The 18615-nt window shown below is 36.7% G+C and overlaps 1 protein-coding gene across 1 annotated transcript in view; it reads left to right on the top strand.

Moving 5' to 3' along the window:
* The window catches only part of LOC110095115 (DNA polymerase lambda), a 57737-nt gene that overhangs the window by 6542 nt on the left and 32580 nt on the right, over positions 1-18615 (top strand). The window contains exons 3-6 of the mRNA XM_028691863.1: positions 8406-8798; positions 9419-9497; positions 9736-9866; positions 9941-10003. Of these exons, the coding sequence (XP_028547696.1) occupies positions 8406-8798; positions 9419-9497; positions 9736-9866; positions 9941-10003 (666 nt within the window). The remainder of the gene's footprint in view (positions 1-8405; positions 8799-9418; positions 9498-9735; positions 9867-9940; positions 10004-18615) is intronic.

Raw genomic sequence — 18615 nt, forward strand, 5'->3', positions numbered from 1 at the left:
CCTCATCATCCTTCAATCCCTTATTCCTCAACCTCCTTTCTCTCAACCTCTTGTTGTGTATAATATACACAAGGGAGTTCATTTTGAGTGTTGAAAGTTAATTTCTTCTATTTGTTTGCACTTGACTATATGTACTCCAGTTTCACTCACACCCAGAAGAAGAATAAGTGAGACCCAAAACTCTAATAACAAAACTCTGTAACTCATGGGTAGAATCACCAAATTGGATACACCATTCAATTATTTTTAAGAAGAAAAATAATAATCAGAACATATTAAAGTATTTTGCCTTTACAAAAATAAGTATAACTGGAGACCGTTTGGCAATAGTTGATTTTGCTGCTTGCAGACAAAAAAATTCCTTCTTATTCCGAAATAGAACAAGTTGTAAATCTACAAGCTCCCTAACGGTCTGGTCCGATATTGGTCATTCCATGCAATGATACAAGCCAAGCTTCACCTCCGGGTTTGAGGATTTCCTCTTTGAATATTAAAATTGAGGATTGAGATAATACGCCGTTGCATGTAGATGACGGTGTAACTGTACCTCCCACCGAGCATCAATGATATCCCAAATCTCTCTATAACTTTCCTCCTCTCCTCCCATGTTATGTGCAATCAACTCCTTCGCCTCATTCATAGCATTATAAATAAAACCCATGACTGATTTCTTCTCGGCATCCACAAAATGTAGAACTTGTACCAAGGGTCTCGTGCTCAATATGACATAGCTCACAGTAGCCCAAAATTTATCATTTAAAATTAGCCTTCGTATTTCCTTCCTCTCAATTTTCTTTCCCCATGCAGAATTAAGCCATTGTGTTGATGTAAACATTGCTTCAAGAGGTTGTCTCACATCTAATAGGCTCTGCAGTGTCAAATAAGATGTGACAAACCTGTATAATAAATTTGCATTAGGAATCGAAAATGATTTATAGTGAACAAATGTAATAACGAACCTAGTGGTTGCAGGGCGAATGATTTCCTTTTTTGAAAACTTTCTAATTAAGGCTAAGACCCATGAATGGTTATATATGAACTTTGTGATCTTCTTTGCCCTTGAAAGAGCGCTCTTGTGTTGAGGTAAGCCACTAAGTTCCTCAAATATGAGATCGATACAGTGTGTTGCGCAGGGGGTCCAATATAGGTGTTTCCTATTCTCTATCAATATCTAACCACTGCTTTGTATGCACTGGCATTGTCAGTCATCACCTGAACAACCAATTGCTCCCCAATCTCCTCAACAACCCCATCTAGTAAATTGAAAATGAATTCAATATTTTTAACCTCATCTGAAGTTTCAACTGATCGTAAAAACACCCAATGCCATAGGGATTATTGACAAGGATATTAATCAAGCTCTTGCTCTTCATGTCAGACCATCAATCCGACATAATGGTAACACCAGTTTCAATTTATGTCCGTTTAATCTCATTAATGCTATGCTCTGTGTTCTGCAACTCCTTCAAAATCCTTGTTCGCAACTCGTACATGGAAGGTGCATTCAACCATCTCCCATACAACCCTATAGACCGCAACATATTGAATTAGGCCGGCGATGTCAAAACATTAAATGGTATGACATTCTAAAAAAAAATCTGCCAGTATCCTTGCAAACCTGCCATCAACCCTCTCTGGTACCAGCCGCAGGCTTCATCTGTGCTTGTCCTCTATCCTCTCCTAGAGTAGTCATATACTGGTCCATAGGATCCCGTGCACCTCTATTATGTATAGTGGAGGAAGAGCCATTTTACTATCGCTCCCAAAGTAAGCATCATATTCGACCCTTTCATCAAATTGCTCATGTTGTAAATGTTTGGCCGTCATACTCTTTTTCATATAAGCTGTAATTTCCTCCTTCACGTTATCTGGAACATTTGCACAAGGTGTTACATTCTTATGTGAGCCGGATAAGTGTTCCTTCATGCGAGTTACTCCTCCCTTCACCAACCACCTTATTACAAAAATTGCATTTTAAATACACATACGTCTTCTCGCTGCCTCCTACATCAACTTGTACATTGTGTTTCCAAGAAGGGCCACACCGCAATGACGTATTTGTTTTTTTCTTGCCCCTAACCATGTTTCCTAATACACAAATGCAAAAACATACAAAAAATCTCAAAAAATAGAAAACTCTAGATTTTCTATAACTTGAAAAAACTTTCCTTGAACTAAAAAAATACCTATAACCAATAATAGAGTGCTTGTAGAGGGCGGTCGAACCCTTCTTGCTCACCAGCGTGAGGTGTCGCCAGCGGGAGAGGCGGCTGAAAGCCAACCCGAGCGGAGCCGAGCAGGACGTTCGCGAACAGAAGAGGCTTGCGGGAGAATTTCTTTCGGGTAGGCTTAGAATCAAATGGAAGATAGAAGAAAGACTTAATTTTAAGGAGCTGGGACCGGGTTTGAAGAGGTGTGCACCTCACCTCTAATTGCACAATAGCGCATTAGAGGCGCGCCTCTAATTGCGCAATTTTAAACTATGGGATGAGAAAAGTGGAGGGTTGCCTTAGGTAGTCGACAAGCAGCGTAAAATTTATCGAATAATTATGACATTAATCCTTTAATACATTATGTTAATGCTAGGCATTCCCTAAAACGACAAAATGTATGACCTGGATATAGTAAGAATTGTGCAAGTACTGCTGCATTGGCGCCCAGATGCATTATTAAATAGGCAAGGATTCTTTATGGATGGATGTGGGCAAAGAAGCTAGTCCATGAAATTAAAATTAGTTTAAGATCATGGAATGTATGCTCCCTTATAGGCAAATTAATGGAATTAATTGATATTATGATTCATAAGAAGATAAATGTTTTATGCATTCAAGAGACTAAATGGAGGGGAGAGAAGGCTAAGAAGATTGATAGTTTAGGATTTAAACTTTAGTATTCTAGTAGGATTCATACTAGAAATGATGTATGTGTGATTATAGATAAGAATTTAAAAGATAATGTTGTAAAAATTGATAGAATTGGAGATAGAATTATAAGTTTGAAGGTTATTGTCTGATGTAGGCAAGGAGGGGGGGTCAAATCGTCAAATCAAACCCAAAAATATTTGGTTTTTGACTTCCCTTGAGCTTACTAGCTCAATAAAATTTGAGCTAGAATTTAGCTCATTTATGAGCTGGTTTTTAGTTCATTTATTGAACTAAATGTTAGCTCATTATTAGCTAGGTTTTAGCTCATTAGTTATCTTAATTATGTAATTTTTATTTATAGTTTTTATGTCTTAAGTGTAAGTTTGTCTTTTGGGATTCCAAAATGGCTTTTGGAATCCCTAGGATAGTTGTTTCCCGTGCCTTGGCTTTCACAGGTTGGCTGTTTCCGTGCCTTGGCTCCTTGGTTCTCACGGTGGGCTGCTGATTTTCCGACCTGGGGGCCTTTCCGTGTCTGTTGGCGCCTCGGTTCTGTGCGGGCCTCTTTGGTTCTCGTGGCTGCTTCTTCGGTTTTCTGGCTGGGTTCTTTTTCCGTGAAAAGCTGGGGGCTTTTTCGTGGTTTGTGGTGCTTGAATTCCTGTGGGAATTCAATTTAGTGACTGTTTGTATTCCATTTTCATACCTATATATATGAGGGGTTTTGTAATGTTTTAAAAAGAGATATATGAATTTTTGGAAAAGAAATTCTTGGGATTTTCTTGGAGGAGCTTGCGAGCTTTGTCCACCTTCTTCTTCCACCTCTTTGAGAAGACTTGCGTGTTCTTCTCCACCTTTCTTCTCGGGCTTTTAATCTTTTACGTCTCTCCGCAAGTGCCACCCCACCTGTATCCTTCTTCTCTTGGAAAACAAGTTTAGGGTGTCTTGTTTTAAGTCATTTTAATTGTAATAGTTTTAGTTTTGTTTGAATCAAGTTAGTTTGTAAGTCTTTATTTTAAAAGTAGTTTAAAAGTGTCTTCTTATCTGAAATGTAAGAATTTGTTCTCTCTTTTTTGTGACCAGAGATTTGGGGTGTCTTGGCTCCCCCACCCCCCGGATTTTTGGTCGCATCATTTTTGGTATCAGAGCAAGTTAGGAAGTCCTAGGTTTTGGTTTGTCAAAGTCAAGTCTTGTTGAGAGAGTCTTGTAAGTTTTGCAAGTCTAGTGAGTCTAAGTTTTTTAGGTTGAATCTTTCTTTGAATCTTGTTTGTTGAGTCTTTCTTTTAAATAAAAAAAATGAAAAAAGACAAAAAGATGGCTTCATTCAAGGAGGAAATCAATTCAGATAATCCTGATGTCCCTCTTTCGTTGGACAGATGGATTCATACATAAGGTGCTTCAACTGATCCACTTCAAGACCGTTTATACAAGCTTCAATATCACATGTTCTTATGTGATCAGAAATTCGAGAAGTGGAAAACATATCTACAAAGACAGTTCGAGAAAAAGCAAGAAGACATTTTGAAAAAGTTTGAAGAAAAGATCAAAGAGTTGGATGCTCCGTCTTCACCCCCTCAGAAGAAATCAAAAGCTAACTCATCGGGAGATGAGTTCTCAAGAAGGGGAGTCTGATGTAGGCAAGGGGGGGGAGGTCAAATCAAACCCAAAAATATTTGGTTTTTGACTTCCCTTGAGCTTACTAGCTCAATAAAATTTAAGCTGGAATTTAGCTCATTTATAAGCTGGTTTTTAGTTCATTTATTGAACTAAAGGTTAGCTCATTATTAGCTAGGTTTTAGCTCATTAGTTATCTTAATTATGTAATTTTTATTTATAGTTTTTATGTCTTAAATGTAAGTTTGTCCCTTGGGATTCCAAAATGGCTTTTGGAATCCCTAGGATAGTTGTTTCCCGTGCCTTGGCTTCCACGGGTTGGATGTTTCCGTGCCTTGGCTCCTTGGTTCCCACGGTGGGCTGCTGGTTTTTCGAGCTGGGGGCTTTTCCGTGTCTATTGGTGCCTCGGTTCTGTGCGGGCCTCTTTGGTTCCCGTGGCTGCTTCTTCGGTTCCTTGGCTGGGCTGTTTTTCCGTGAAAAGCTGGGGGCTTTTTCGTGGTTTGTGGTGCTTGGATTTCTGTGGGAATTCAATTTAGTGGCTGTTTGTATTCCCCTTTCATACCTATATATATATATGAATTTTTGGAAAAGAAATCCTTGGGATTTTCTTGGAGGAGCTTGCGAGCTTTGTCCGCCTTCTTCTTCCACCTCTTTGAGGAGACTTGCGAGTTCTTCTCCACCTTTCTTCTCGGGCTGCTAATCTCTTTCGTCTCTCCGCAAGTGACCACCCCACCTGTATCCTTCTTCTCTTGGAAAGCAAGTTTAGGGTGTCTTGTTTGTAAGTCGTTGTAATTGTAAAAGTCTTAGTTTTGTTTGAATCAAGTTAGTTTGTAACTCTTTATTTTAAAACTAGTTTAAAAGTGTCTTCTTATCTGAAATGTAAGAATTTGTTCTCTCTTTTTTGTGACCAGAGATTTGGGGTGTCTTGGGTCCCCCACCCCCCGGATTTTTGGTTGCATCATTGTTGATGATAAGACTATTAATTTTATAAATACTTATGCTCCTCAAGTAGGTTTGGATATGTGCTCAAAATTAAAATTTTGAAATGAATTTGAAGAATTAATACAAAAGATACCTCTTGAAGAAAGAATTTTTATTGTGAGAGATTTAAATGTGCATGTTGGTAGAGAGGTAGATGATTTTAAAAGTATTTATGGTGACTATGAGTTTGGAGCAACTAATGAAGGTAGTAAGACTTTATTAGATTTTGCTCTAGCTTATGATTTTGTTATTGCTAATACCTTATTTAAGGCTTGATTAGAAAATATTAGAAATGATCTTTTTCTATTAGATTTAAATGATAATTTGATTTTTAACAGGACACAATGGTGAAAAAGAATTCATGTAGCCGATCCCACGTAGTGGGACAAAGGCTTGATGTTATTTTTGTTGTAATATCTTATTTAAGAATAGAGATGAGCATCTCATCACTTATAAGAATGGATATAGTAAAGCTCATATTGATTATTTTCTTGTAAGAAAAATAGATCGTTTAGATTGTAGAGATTGTAAAGTTATTCCGAATGAAAGTCTATACACCCAACACTGCTTATTAGTTTTTGACTTTAAGATGAAGGGATCAGAGTATGAAAAATATAGCAAATCATTGTTCAAGAATTAGATGATGACATTTTAAGAACTCTAACAAAAATATCTTTGGGAGTAAGATTCACGATCTTAAGATTTTGTCGGTTTATGAGGAAGTTAATGTTATGTGGGAAAAAGTAGTTTGTAATATTAAGAATGTTGCAACGGATGTGCTTGAAGTATCAGAAGGAAAAACTTATAATAGTAAAAATAGTTGGTGGTGAAATTTAAATGTGCAAGAAAAGATTAAAAATAAGAAGCTCTATTATAAAAGTTGGTTTAGATATAAAAATCTAAAAATTTGAAAAGATATAGTTGCCTGTAAGGAGTCTAAGAAAACATTATTCGATGCAATGACTTTAGCTTTTAATGATTTATATAATAAATTAAATACTAAACAAGGCGAAATATATTTGTATAAGCTAACCAAACAAAGAGATAGGAGTATTAAGGATTTAGTTCAAGTGAAGTGCATTAAGGATGAAGATCAAAAAGTACTTTTTTAAGAAGAGGATATTAAAAAAGGTGGATGAGATATTTTGCTAAGCTTTTCAATGAAGATCGTGATAATACAATTGACTTTAGTGACATTAAAAATATAAATGAAAATAAAGATATTTGTTTTTATCTGCATATTACAAAAACTGAAGTTAGAGAGGTTTTAAAGAAAATGAAGTATGGGAAAATTGTTGGACCTGATGATATTCCAATAAAGGTGTGGAAATACTTAGGAGATGAAAGAATTTATTGGCTTACTATACTTTTTAATATTTTTTTGAAGACTAAAAAGATGTTAGATATGTGGAGAATGAGTGTATTTATTCCTATATTTAAGAATAAAGGTGATGCACAAGATTGTGTAAATTATAGAGGAATTAAGTTGATGTGTCATACTTTAAAATTATAGGAGAGAGTTATGGAGCATAGGTTAGGACGTGATACTAATGATTCTCAAAATCAATTTGGTTTCATGCCGGATAGATCTACTCTGGAAGCCATACATTTATTGAGATGTTTGATGGAGAAGTATAGAGAGAAAAAGGAAGATCTTCATATGATATTTATTGATTTAGAGAAATCATATGATAAAGTTCCAAGAGAAGTGCTATGGAGAGTTTTAAAAAAGAAAGGGATTAAAAATGCTTATATTTAAGTTATTAGGGACATGTATGTTGGAGCTGTTACTTGTGTTCAAACACAAGGTGGTTTGACCAAAGTATTTTCCAATCTCAGTTGGATTACATCAAGGTTCAGCCTTAAACCCATATCTTTTTGCTTTAGTCATGGATGTTCTTACTAGAGATTTGTAAGAGGTTGTACCTTGGTGTATGCTTTTTTGCTGACGATATTCTTCTTGTTGATAAGATTAAAGAGGGAGTTTGAAGGTAAACTTGATTTATGAAGGTCAAGCTTAGAGTCTAAAGGTTTTTGTTTGAGTAGATGTAAAACCGAATACATGGAGTGTAATTTTGTAGTAATAGATCTAGTTTGGGGTTTGTGACTTTGAGCGATCAAGTTATTATTAAGAGTGCACGTTTTAGATATCTTGGGTCTGTTGTTCAGAGTGATGGCGAAATAGATGGGGATATTATTAGTAGAATTCAAGTTAGGTGGATGAAGTGGAGGAATGCATCAGGCTTGTTGTGTGATAGAAAAGTACCACTCAAACTTAAGGAAAAATTCTATAAGATGGTGGTTAGACCTGCAATGCTTTTTGGTGCAAAATGTTGGCCATTAAAATAAGTGTTGCAGAGATGAGGATGCTCAGGTGGATGAGTGGCTTTACTCTTTGAGACATGATACGAAATGAGCATATACGTGAAAAGATTGGAGTAGCTTTAGTGGTAGATAAGATTAGAGAGAGTCGTTTAGATGGTTTGGTAACATAAAACGGCGGCCTTCGATGACCCGGTTAGGAGATTAGATGTATTTGATTTAGCCTATGCTAACAAAGGTAGAGGTAGACCTAAAAAGATTTGGTTAAAAAATATTAGAAATGACCTTTCTTTATTAGATTTAACTGAGGATTTGACTCTTAAGCAGACACTGTGAAGAAAAAAGGATTCATGTAGCCGACCCCACATAGTGGAATAAAGGCCTGATGATGATGATGATGATGATGATGATGTTATATATTTCTTGTATAAAATGATGACTGCCATTTTCTTTGAGGTATTTGACCTTCAAGGTCTATGACTCTTATGCCCCGCCCGACTAATAAAGTGAAGTCTCAAAATTCATTCCTTGTTGTTTAAATTATATGTTTGAGAAGCATTGGTGTAATTTTATATTCAAAGTTTAAAATTCATAATTTATTATTATTCTGATAGGTAATTTCTGTTGCAGAGTTTGATCAATTATCAGTGGTTGGAAGATTGCTTGAAGTCAGGAGAAAAATTGCCCGATGATTCATATACTATAATATCAGCATCTAAAGAGCATGCCAAATTAGCTCAGTTATTGGAAATGAATCAGCCTAAATCAATTGATCCAAGTTTCCGTGATAATGATTTATCACCTAGCAAAAGGAACAAAATCTTGGCTGATGGTTTGAAGGCTACAGATGATTCTAGCAGTGTTGAGGATAGCTTGATAGCTATTTCTTCCCAGGAAGAGTCGGGTGAATTTCTTAGGGGTGAAGTGGTAACAAATGAAAGACAACTCAACCCTCAAAGTTGCTCGGATGATGTCTCCAATCCTCTTGATCGTCATACTGATGTTCCTGAAGAATCAAAAGAAGTGCGTCCCCATCCAATAAATTTCCAAATAAAATTATTTATTGCACCTATTTGATTGGCCCCTCAGAAATCCATGAAGTTAGAAGAGGAGTTTTTTTTTTTTTTTTTTTGAGCTTGATCGTTTTATATTTGTGAAATGTTTTTCATAGGTTATTAGAGGACATTTAGATAAACCTTAGATATATGATCATCTTCATAATGAATTTTATAGGTAGTTGCATGGCGTATAGACGATCCTTCTTATGTGGTCATCCGTTTTTAGATGTTTTTGGCAGTTTATTCGCATCTTTTGGACCTCTGTATTATCATACAAAAGTATAGAGAATCACCAATTTTTTTGAGGTGAAAAGCAGTTGGGATGATAGATAAAGGATATATTGTTAGGAATCATTATTAGCAGCACATTTTGCTACCGCATGCATTTAGTTTTCAGCTACAGGAGTTATTGTTGTAAAACAGCATTTAGTTTTTTGTTGATTTTATTTGCAGCATCATAAGAGTTTTACTTTCTATGGAATTGTTCCATTCTTACGTGCATAATTTATTTGTTGACGATATGGATGCCTTTTGTTTATTCTTAGATTTAACATAGATCAACTATTTCTATCTGTTTCTTTTCAGCTATCTCCGCTGTACAGTCCACCTGATCTAAATAAGGACATTACTGAGATATTTGGGAAGCTTATTAACATTTATAGAGGTATGCATGCGAAAAATTTGTTCCATTTTCATTTTAGAGGACTAAAATGGTGCCTTGACTCTTTATGAAAGATCAAAATGATTTCTTAACTCCTTAAAGAGGAACCAAAATAGTTTCTCCCTCTTCCATTTTGATCATTTTCTCTTTTCATTTAGTTTATTTATTTTTTACTTTTCTGCCAACATCTTCCATTTACATATTTGTTTTTTGTTTATTCTTTTGCATTGATGGTCCAAAGCATTAGGCGATGATCGCAGGTCATTCAGTTATCAGAAAGCCATTCCAGTGATAGAGAAAATACCTTTTAAAATTGATAATGTTGATCAAGTCAAACATCTTCCTGCTATTGGGAGGTCATTGCAAGATCATGTAAAGTCAATGTTTTAGAGGACTGAATTTCTTGAAATATATATTATCCAGCCTATTTACTTACTTCCTTGCAGATTCAGGAGATTGTGAATACTGGAAAGTTATCTAAATTGGAGCACTTTGAGAAAGATGAAAAGGTAAAAATAGACGAGGATCTTGTTTTCCATCTCTCTATAGTTAACCTCATAGATGTGATTTGAATGAGGTATTCACAACATTGCTTTCCCTCCGAAATGTCAACGTCTTGTCAAAACTCCATCTAATTTGGCATCTTGAGTTGGTTTACATGCTGAAAAATTATTAATTGGGTATTTTTCCTGAATTTGGATTTTAAGATGTAACTTTTTTTTTTCTCACAATAGAGCGAGTAATGATGGTCATCAATTGTTTAATTATGATGAATTGCTCTTTTGGATTGCTAACTTTTGATCTTATGGTTTTGGAATTATACCTACTTCTCGATGCATTACTTGAGCGCTTTAATGGAAATAAAGGATACTAATTTATTGTCACGCGGCATTTTAACCCCCTTTCCAACAACTATGAGGCGTAATAGAGGTAGACAATCTAGTTGGATTCATTTCCCATAAACACCTATCCTAACTTTACTAATTGGGACTTAGTGAAAAATAGTCTAGCTAGATCATCACAAAATGTATATCATCCTTCGATAGATTAATCATACTCATTGATATGGAAGCATGCATAATTCAAATCATTAAATAAGGAACTTCAAAATTTCAACCCCTTTTATCAATTGGACAGAAGATACTATCAAAGGGATAAATTGTTAAAGAGTTGGAAGCTAAGTCACCAGACTGGAATGGGCCTATAGCAGATGGATTCTAAACTCAGTACTCAGGACGAGGAAGATTATGATTATATCATTGTTGTGGAACTTGTAGCCACAAGATGCTACATGTTCCTCATTATTGCTTGGGAGATTTAGGAAGCTGTTTGTGAAAATTACTCCAAGATGCAAGTTGTTGTCCAAATCTATGAAATCAAGATGAGGAATATTAACTATAAAACATGTACTCATTTTGTTAAAAAATAATAGTCTGATATAGAGTTTTTTCATGAATGGTTCACTATCACAACATAAAGTTTTACTATAATTGTGATACTAAAATGCTTAAGAAGTTTATAGAATGTGAAAAAATCTTTTTTTTTTCTGGCTCTCTTTTTACAATATAGTACACTTCTCCATAAGCTATGATTCTAGAGAACCCTTGCTCCATGGTGTGCCATGCCATTTTGCATTGACAGCTGTGATTTAGTACTTGCATTGGCATGTTTTCCACAACGTAAAATTATGATATGCTAGGTTTTGGAGAATACAAACAACAAAAAAGACTTCGTAAATGAAGCCTTAGTTTGCAAGCTTTTTATTTTTATTTAAATTAGTTTGCTTTATCATGGCAATGCATATCAACTTTACCCCTATGATTAATTAGACCCAACAGATTAAGTTCCTTTTTTTGTTTCTAGGTATAAGAAGACTTTTCACTTTGTTGCCTTACCAAAGTTTGGGCTTTGTGCATTACTAAAAATTTCAGGGAAGAATAAGCACCGGCTCAGTTTTTTTGATTGGAGAGTCTCTCGTGGAAGTATGCTAGTAGGCTCTAAAAATCCTGACCCAATTCTTTTGATATATATTTTTTAGAATATAGATTAAATATCATATAATGTACCACTCGAAAAATTTATCCGCATGCAATGACTTTATGATGCTGTTCAAGATCACTCTTAGTAGTAAAGCTCCTGTGATTGATAGTTTTTTTTTTCTCTCAATCAGTTGAGAGAATTTTTGATTAAGTCTAGTTTTATAATATTTTGTGTTTTGCTTTAGTAGTAGCATATATTACTATTTGCTCAGAGTGGGTGGTGAGGAAATGACTATAAATCCTATCACAGTCTTCTTATTTTGTTATCTAAGGTTGTCATGGGCCTTGGTTGATTTGGTCAGCGAAGGTAATCAACTTGATTTGATCAAATGATTCTTGTAAGAAACTATGGGTTGTATTTTTCCACTCGTAGACCTAAAGAAAATTTATGCAGAAGATGCAAATTTTAATATGATCGTGGCTAATAGTGGACTTCATACCCTATTGAGTGTGCCTAATGGCTTACGAATCGGAAGCTCATACATTTGAAAATCTAGGTTTATGTTGTAATTTTAGTATGGTGAAGCCGTTGCAATCAAGCTAACCTTCTAGTTAAAGAGGCACATGTTACCTTCTTACGAGGGTGAGATTTTTGAGTTTGAATTTACTGATATGCTTAATATGATATTAACTCCCTATGTGCATTATTAGACTTAAATTTATTATCTCTGAGGAACTAGTGCAAATGATGGATTGATGGCTACTCTAAGCATTATGTGGCCTATTATATATATATATATATATATATATATACACGCGCACGCGCCCATATTAATATTTTATAAGGTGGCTTTGATTTTGTTTCAATTTTTTGCACCTCTTTAAGTCACAACAAATTGATTTAATAAGTCACCACGAATTGATTTACCATGATCTTGATTTAGGAAAACACCTTCAGTCTTTATGCTCGTTATGAGCTGTTACTTGAGCAACTCTTCTTCTTCCTCCTTGGATAGAACTCCCGCTTGCCAATTGCAATAATCCCTAGCCTCCAACTGATATGGCATTCCTGCAGAAGCCCTTCCAGCTTCCAGCCACCAAGGACATGAATATTCTACAACCCTTTGTCATCTTCAGCATCCTAGCCTCCTCAGATTCAGCAATTGACGTGAGACTCCTGCAACATCTAACACCTTGGCAAGATATGGAAACCTCCTCCGTTGTCTTTCACCAGTACCTCCAACTGCCTTTTGCAGGGATGAGATCTAGAAAATGAGAATTTCTGGAAAAGGAAACGGAACTCTAGGTAGAGAAGAGCTTAAGGTGGAAAATAATTGTATCCAATACAAGAGGGAGGATTGTATTTATAGCCATGCTGGTAAATTTTTAAAAGAAAATTAATAAATCATATATCCTAGGTGCTTCAGGAAATCGCAATGGTTTCACTTTAATTTCTATTTGAAGACAATTGTACCGGAGGACCTTATCGACTTTGCTTGCTTTCTTGTAAAAGAATAATAGGAATGAATGAGTTTATATATATATATTAGTATTATTCTAATAATAGATTATGCCTTAAAGATTTAGGGAAGGTACAATGGTTGAGACTTAGATCCTGCCTTATAGGCAGGATAATGTGATTACTCATTTACTTCAATTTTTAATATGATAGTTATTATGCTTTGGAGCCTTGACTTTGATCATTTACTTGCCTGCAGAGGATCAGATTTAAATGAGCCTTTCGGTTTTTCCTGCAGTCATCCGTTCTCTTATAATTTTGGAGAATTTGTGGCAAGATATGTACATTTTTTGAATGAGAAAATGAGGTTCTATGCACCTCAAAATAAGTGCGACTCAAAATAATTTTTAATTTTTTTCTTTTTTCTTTCTTTTGTCATTTTTTTTATTTTTTTGAAAAAAAAAATTGAAATATTAAGAGCATTCCTCAACCTCCTGATTTGCTCCATCACATTTGCATTCTATGTTTTGAGATGTTTGAGAATAGTTTTGCATGCTTTTGTAAGCGACTTGCACGCTGAAAGCAAAGTGTTTTGGCTCCAACCTGTCCTGAAGAGTATGGACAATACTTCGGAGTTACTATTATTTTAATCTTTAGATCTTTGTTGGCAACGACATTTTACTAGTAATTGCCTATGGGTTTATATTTTGACTCCTTAGCATGCTTATTATGATGCACTGCTTTTTATGCTTTTCTCTCTCTTTCAAGAATATGTGAGTCAATTGATGCCACTTAGATTTTTTTTTTTTTCCATTTAGTCGATAGAATGGTTTCTTTGCAAGTCTCCCTTTGGATTTAAATTGTCGGCTATAGTTACAGAAGAATCTAAGACCAAGTGAATATGAGTGTTGTTGACTATGGATTGGAAAACTGTAGTGGTTATTGGTGCGGTATAAAAGAAGGATAGAAACAAATTTGCAATGATGAACGCAATGACTATAAAAAAGTAGGAGTTAAGGAAGGAAATGCAATATGAATTTTGCTGGATTTCAGTAATACAACTATGAAGCTTTCATCTATGGGAAAACAAGGAAAAGAAAAGCCTAAAGTTCCGATGCAATGGCAAGAATTGGAGAATTGGTTGATGTTTAACTCTAGCATTTGTGGAGAATTTATATAATCTTAGGAAACCTTTATAATAAGAAATATACAAAAGCAGGGACTGAAAAATAATTCACAACAGGACAATCCATATATGTTTCATTTACAACAGGGTAGCACACATGGATCATGGATTGGTGAGGTGGCGTTAAGGATCCCATTGATCCACTAGGTGGCAAGAAGGAGAATAGGTTGTGGGTCTAGGAGCTAGAGATGGAGACGGAGTCCTGAGGCCAGCTTGGGCGGAATCCATAGCTAGCAGGGGTGGAACTTGGGGGCGGAATCTGCGGCCAGCACGGGGTTGGATGTCAGGGGCGTTTTATTTTCTCTATTTTTATTATCAAGTCACTATATTTGATCTACAGATTGTTCGAAGATTCTTGAGTAATTTGTTCTTCCTGTCAATATTTTGTAGATGTTAGCTGTCAAAACATTGGTCTATGATTTCAGTCATGGCATATAATCATTTCTAGTTGAGTTCCTTCTTTCGCAGTTAAAAAGGAACTAAACAATAAAATATGGTACTCAGAATTATTCTGCATATATATATATATATATATATAGTTAAGGACTTAGGACTTTGATAGCAAAGCTTTTGTAAATTGTGGGAGCGTCCGTTGTCCATTATGCCAAACCACCAATCAGCTGGAGAGTAATGAATTTTTTTTCAATATTATATAACAAATCAGTCTTAATTTTTTTGTAAATGAATGTTAACCTGGGAGAGTCGGTAGTTTTTTCTTTTGTCCGTCTTACAAAACTGGAGGATACCAAAAGTCAATTCACCGCCTAATGTATAAAATTAATTCATTACTGATTTATCTTGCATTCAGCTACACTTGAGATAATTTTCCAATACAATGATAAAGTACCGTATCAGCTGATTTGCTTTATCCTTGGCAAAATATCAAGTTATTGAAGCAATTATTCAGGAATTTAATAAAATGTCCTGCTGGCATGCTAGAGGCCGATAGTAGATTGTTTTTTACACTTTCCATCTTCCTATGCAATCATTTTAAGAATTTGATTCATACTTATCACTGTTGATTGGAAGCTATTGCAGCAGATGGCCTCTTTTGCATGCCTAGTCAATTGCTTCGTATATATATAGCCATTGGGGACTTCTTCTACTCGTCATTCAGACAATCATAAGACGCTTTAGATAAAGGAACCAGCTTATTTTTAACAGTGTTCTATACCACTATAGCTGTTCTCAACAGAATGATTTTAGCTTAACGTAGTTTAATGTTGAGATTGGCTGCATTTGGCCTCTTAACCTCTTTGATGCAAAGGTTGATCCCAAGAAAGTAAGTTCCTACACATAGTAAACAATGTTTCTTCGCAATATTCCAATCGTTGATGAAGACGTTTTAAAGTGTACGGAAAAGGCTCTTTGTGGGCTCCGAAAATTCGGGCCTCTGCTTCCAACTCGCTTTTTATACGGCGAGGGAGTTTTAATCTGATAAGTTCAGAGGGTAAATGTTTGGACAAGGCTAGAATGGGTTTGTAGATAAGACACCTACCCAGAGATTTCGCCCTCAGTTTGCCGAGGACTTATGATCTGAGTTCTGATTTCCTATAGGCGCAAGCCCCTTATAGGTTAATTACCCGCTCCCGATCACGAGAGAGAACTTTCGATTAAGGCTAGTCCGTCAATCAGATACGTATAGAAACACGTGTTAATCTGGCACCTTATAGTAGCAGGATTGGGTTTAATGCGAAATTGGAAAATTGTAGTTTAGCATTTGGTATTTTGGAAAGGTTTCAAAATTTGGAAAATAATTGGGAGATTTGGAGGACTTTGAGAAAAATTGATATTTAAAAATAGAAATTTCAAGCCCATCGTATAAGCTCAAAGCGAGATCGGTGGAGAGGAGATGGATGATGGACACCGATCCAAGGATCCCCATGGGTTCCGTGCATCCCGGCGCGCATCATGGTCCCTGTTTACTTAGTCACGGGCGAGGTAAGTCGAACCCAACGGCTGACAAGAAGAATCCCTTGTCCGGCAGCCATAGGTTGCTTTCGTCCAAGGGGACCTTGGTAGAACCGGGGTTGAATGTTTGTCTAAGGGGACAAATTTTGAATCCACCTTAGCTAACAGAGGGCTTTGTTGCCCTAGTACGATCATATCCTATGAATTCATATCTCAGGATTAACGCCATAAGGAGCCGTATTGCTCAGCCATAACCGGCTATCTGTGTATGCCAGTTTGGCGGCAAAATCTCACTCCGTTCAGAGGGCCGCCGAGTCATAACCGTTTTACCTGCAGGCCACTTTTGCGGCGGAAACTGCCGGTTAGGAGGACACGCTTACCACGTCACTTACTGGCAAGAGATTGTTTGAGGAGATGGATTCTAGGTGATATTATTCGACTAGGCATTTGGCTCTTTGTGAGCTGAAGTTATATTTGAATTTCGTCCACACCCGACAGACTGTTGCAAAGGGTGGATGGATTTTGCTTTAAGTACGGATGTGGTGTATTTCAATTTTTAAATATTTTTGGAATTTTGAGAATTTTTGATATTTTTGTGGAGGTTTTTGTGATTTTTGGGTGGAGCTGTTTGTCAGTACTTGGTATGGACATCATTGGGTGGAATTTGAAAATATTTGTAAACCCCCTCCGGTTGAGATATTAACCAATCAATACGGCCATTAATCGGAGTGTTCGGGGTCCATTTCTCCTCTATTGGATTGGAACCTTGTCAACTCTATCGGGCTATTGTCGACAGATGATCGGGGTTTCTGTAAGGCTTTTTGCCCTTGTAAGGAATTCTTTTGGATAAAGGCTTTGGAGCTCTGATATGGAATGTATTAAAACAAATAATACTGGTATCTCAACCGTGGTATTTGTTGAAAGTTTGGAACCTTGTCGGACTCGCCTATTGATCGATCCGGAGATAGAAGGATGTGGGTTCGAACAAGAATTTCACTTGATCAGCGCCGCGCAGCATCCCTAGTACGTTCCACGTGTTGATACAATAACACGTCGCCGGGGCCCTGTGCGGGGTTAGGATTGTAATTTTACCCGCTTTTGTGTGTACCTATGTGTATACCAAATTACAGTGCACGTGCGGGGGTATTTTTGGATAGACGCCTTCCGTCTGCTTGTAGCCCGCGAGGTTGCAGATCCGGTGGCGTGGCGTTGTTAGATTGTCTTGAATTGACACCTCCTTTCTCAAATCACGCGGGGATTGATTCCTTTTTGGACGTTTCGAAGTTCCGTTGGCTTTGAAGAGGACTCCCTTTGCAGATCAATCAATGTAGTGGACTATGTTATTTTCTGATAATTTTGTGGTACGCAGAACTGTTTTCCCTCTTGAATTTAGGGATTTTGGATCACCGAGAAGTTTAGCTCGGCAATATGTTCAAACATCTCTTCCATTCTGCAAGAGGTGTTTTCTTTTTCGTACATCGAGGCTATCTTTGTACCCCCGATCCGTGCTTGTAGATCTTAATCAACGCGTTGTTGTAGATGACGCGACACTTGTGCCCACGGTGGTTCGTATTTGTCTGTGAGGGATTCCGTTGTGTTTTACTACAAGCTCTAGGAATGTTCGTCAAGAAGAAGCGCATTGTTTTTGCATGCATAGTCCACCACCCTTTCAACCAATCTCGGGTGGGTTGATGATTGTATTTATTTTGTAGAGGACACGGGTCTTTGATTGGCTGGTCTCCAGTATGCCATCTCATCAACAGGCATATGTGTTTGAGACCGTTATAGGAATTTGTTGTAAGTTTTTTTCATGAGGCATTGGGATTTCATTCTCCCACTTATAGGCTTGTTGTTAATTTAGAGAACTGTGGCCAATTTAGAACTATGATTTGTTCATATCATTCAAAGCCCTGGTCCTAATGTATTTCATAAGACTCGAGTTCAAGGTCCATCCTATGCTTAGTCTTGTATGTCGTTATCCGGTTCAACTCTTGGCATCCCATTCAAACTCAAGTCCCTATTTCGGATCCGGCTTGAGTTCAGTTTGGCGATTTCTTGATGCTTGTATAGTTCGAGTTCTAAGTACAAGTTCCAATGTGCTTGTTTAGAATCCTTCGAAGTTCTTTTGAAGTTCAAATTGATTTGATTTTTGGTTCCAAATTTGATTTTTAATTTTATTTGGGATTCTGATCTTTAGAAATTAATTTAATGTTTGGTTCAGGTCCTCTGCTCGTGTTCAATCAAGTTTGACGGTCCAGCAAAGTCACAGTTCATTTGAGTCCACATTTTTTGTTCTTTTGAGTTCAATCAGGTCTAGGTACGAGTCTCATTGGATGTGCAAATCAAGTCTCAAGTACGGTCCGTCTTCACGCCGAAATTTCGTGGCAGCCTCCCGGCGTCTCCCGTTTAGGGAAAACTAATGAGAAAACTTGGGCCTTCCGCCACACGCGCAATAAAGGCGTATGGTAGGTGTCCTCTTGCGAGGGCACCGCGGCCTGTGATATTTCTCCCACCACGCGCAAATAAAGGCGTGTATGGGGCTCTGACGTACTGTTTAAAAGGACAATTTGCTTCCCCCCGCTGCGG

Source organism: Dendrobium catenatum, unplaced genomic scaffold (assembly GCF_001605985.2).
Source record: "Dendrobium catenatum unplaced genomic scaffold, ASM160598v2 original_scaffold_76759, whole genome shotgun sequence".
Lineage (NCBI taxonomy): Eukaryota > Viridiplantae > Streptophyta > Magnoliopsida > Asparagales > Orchidaceae > Dendrobium > Dendrobium catenatum.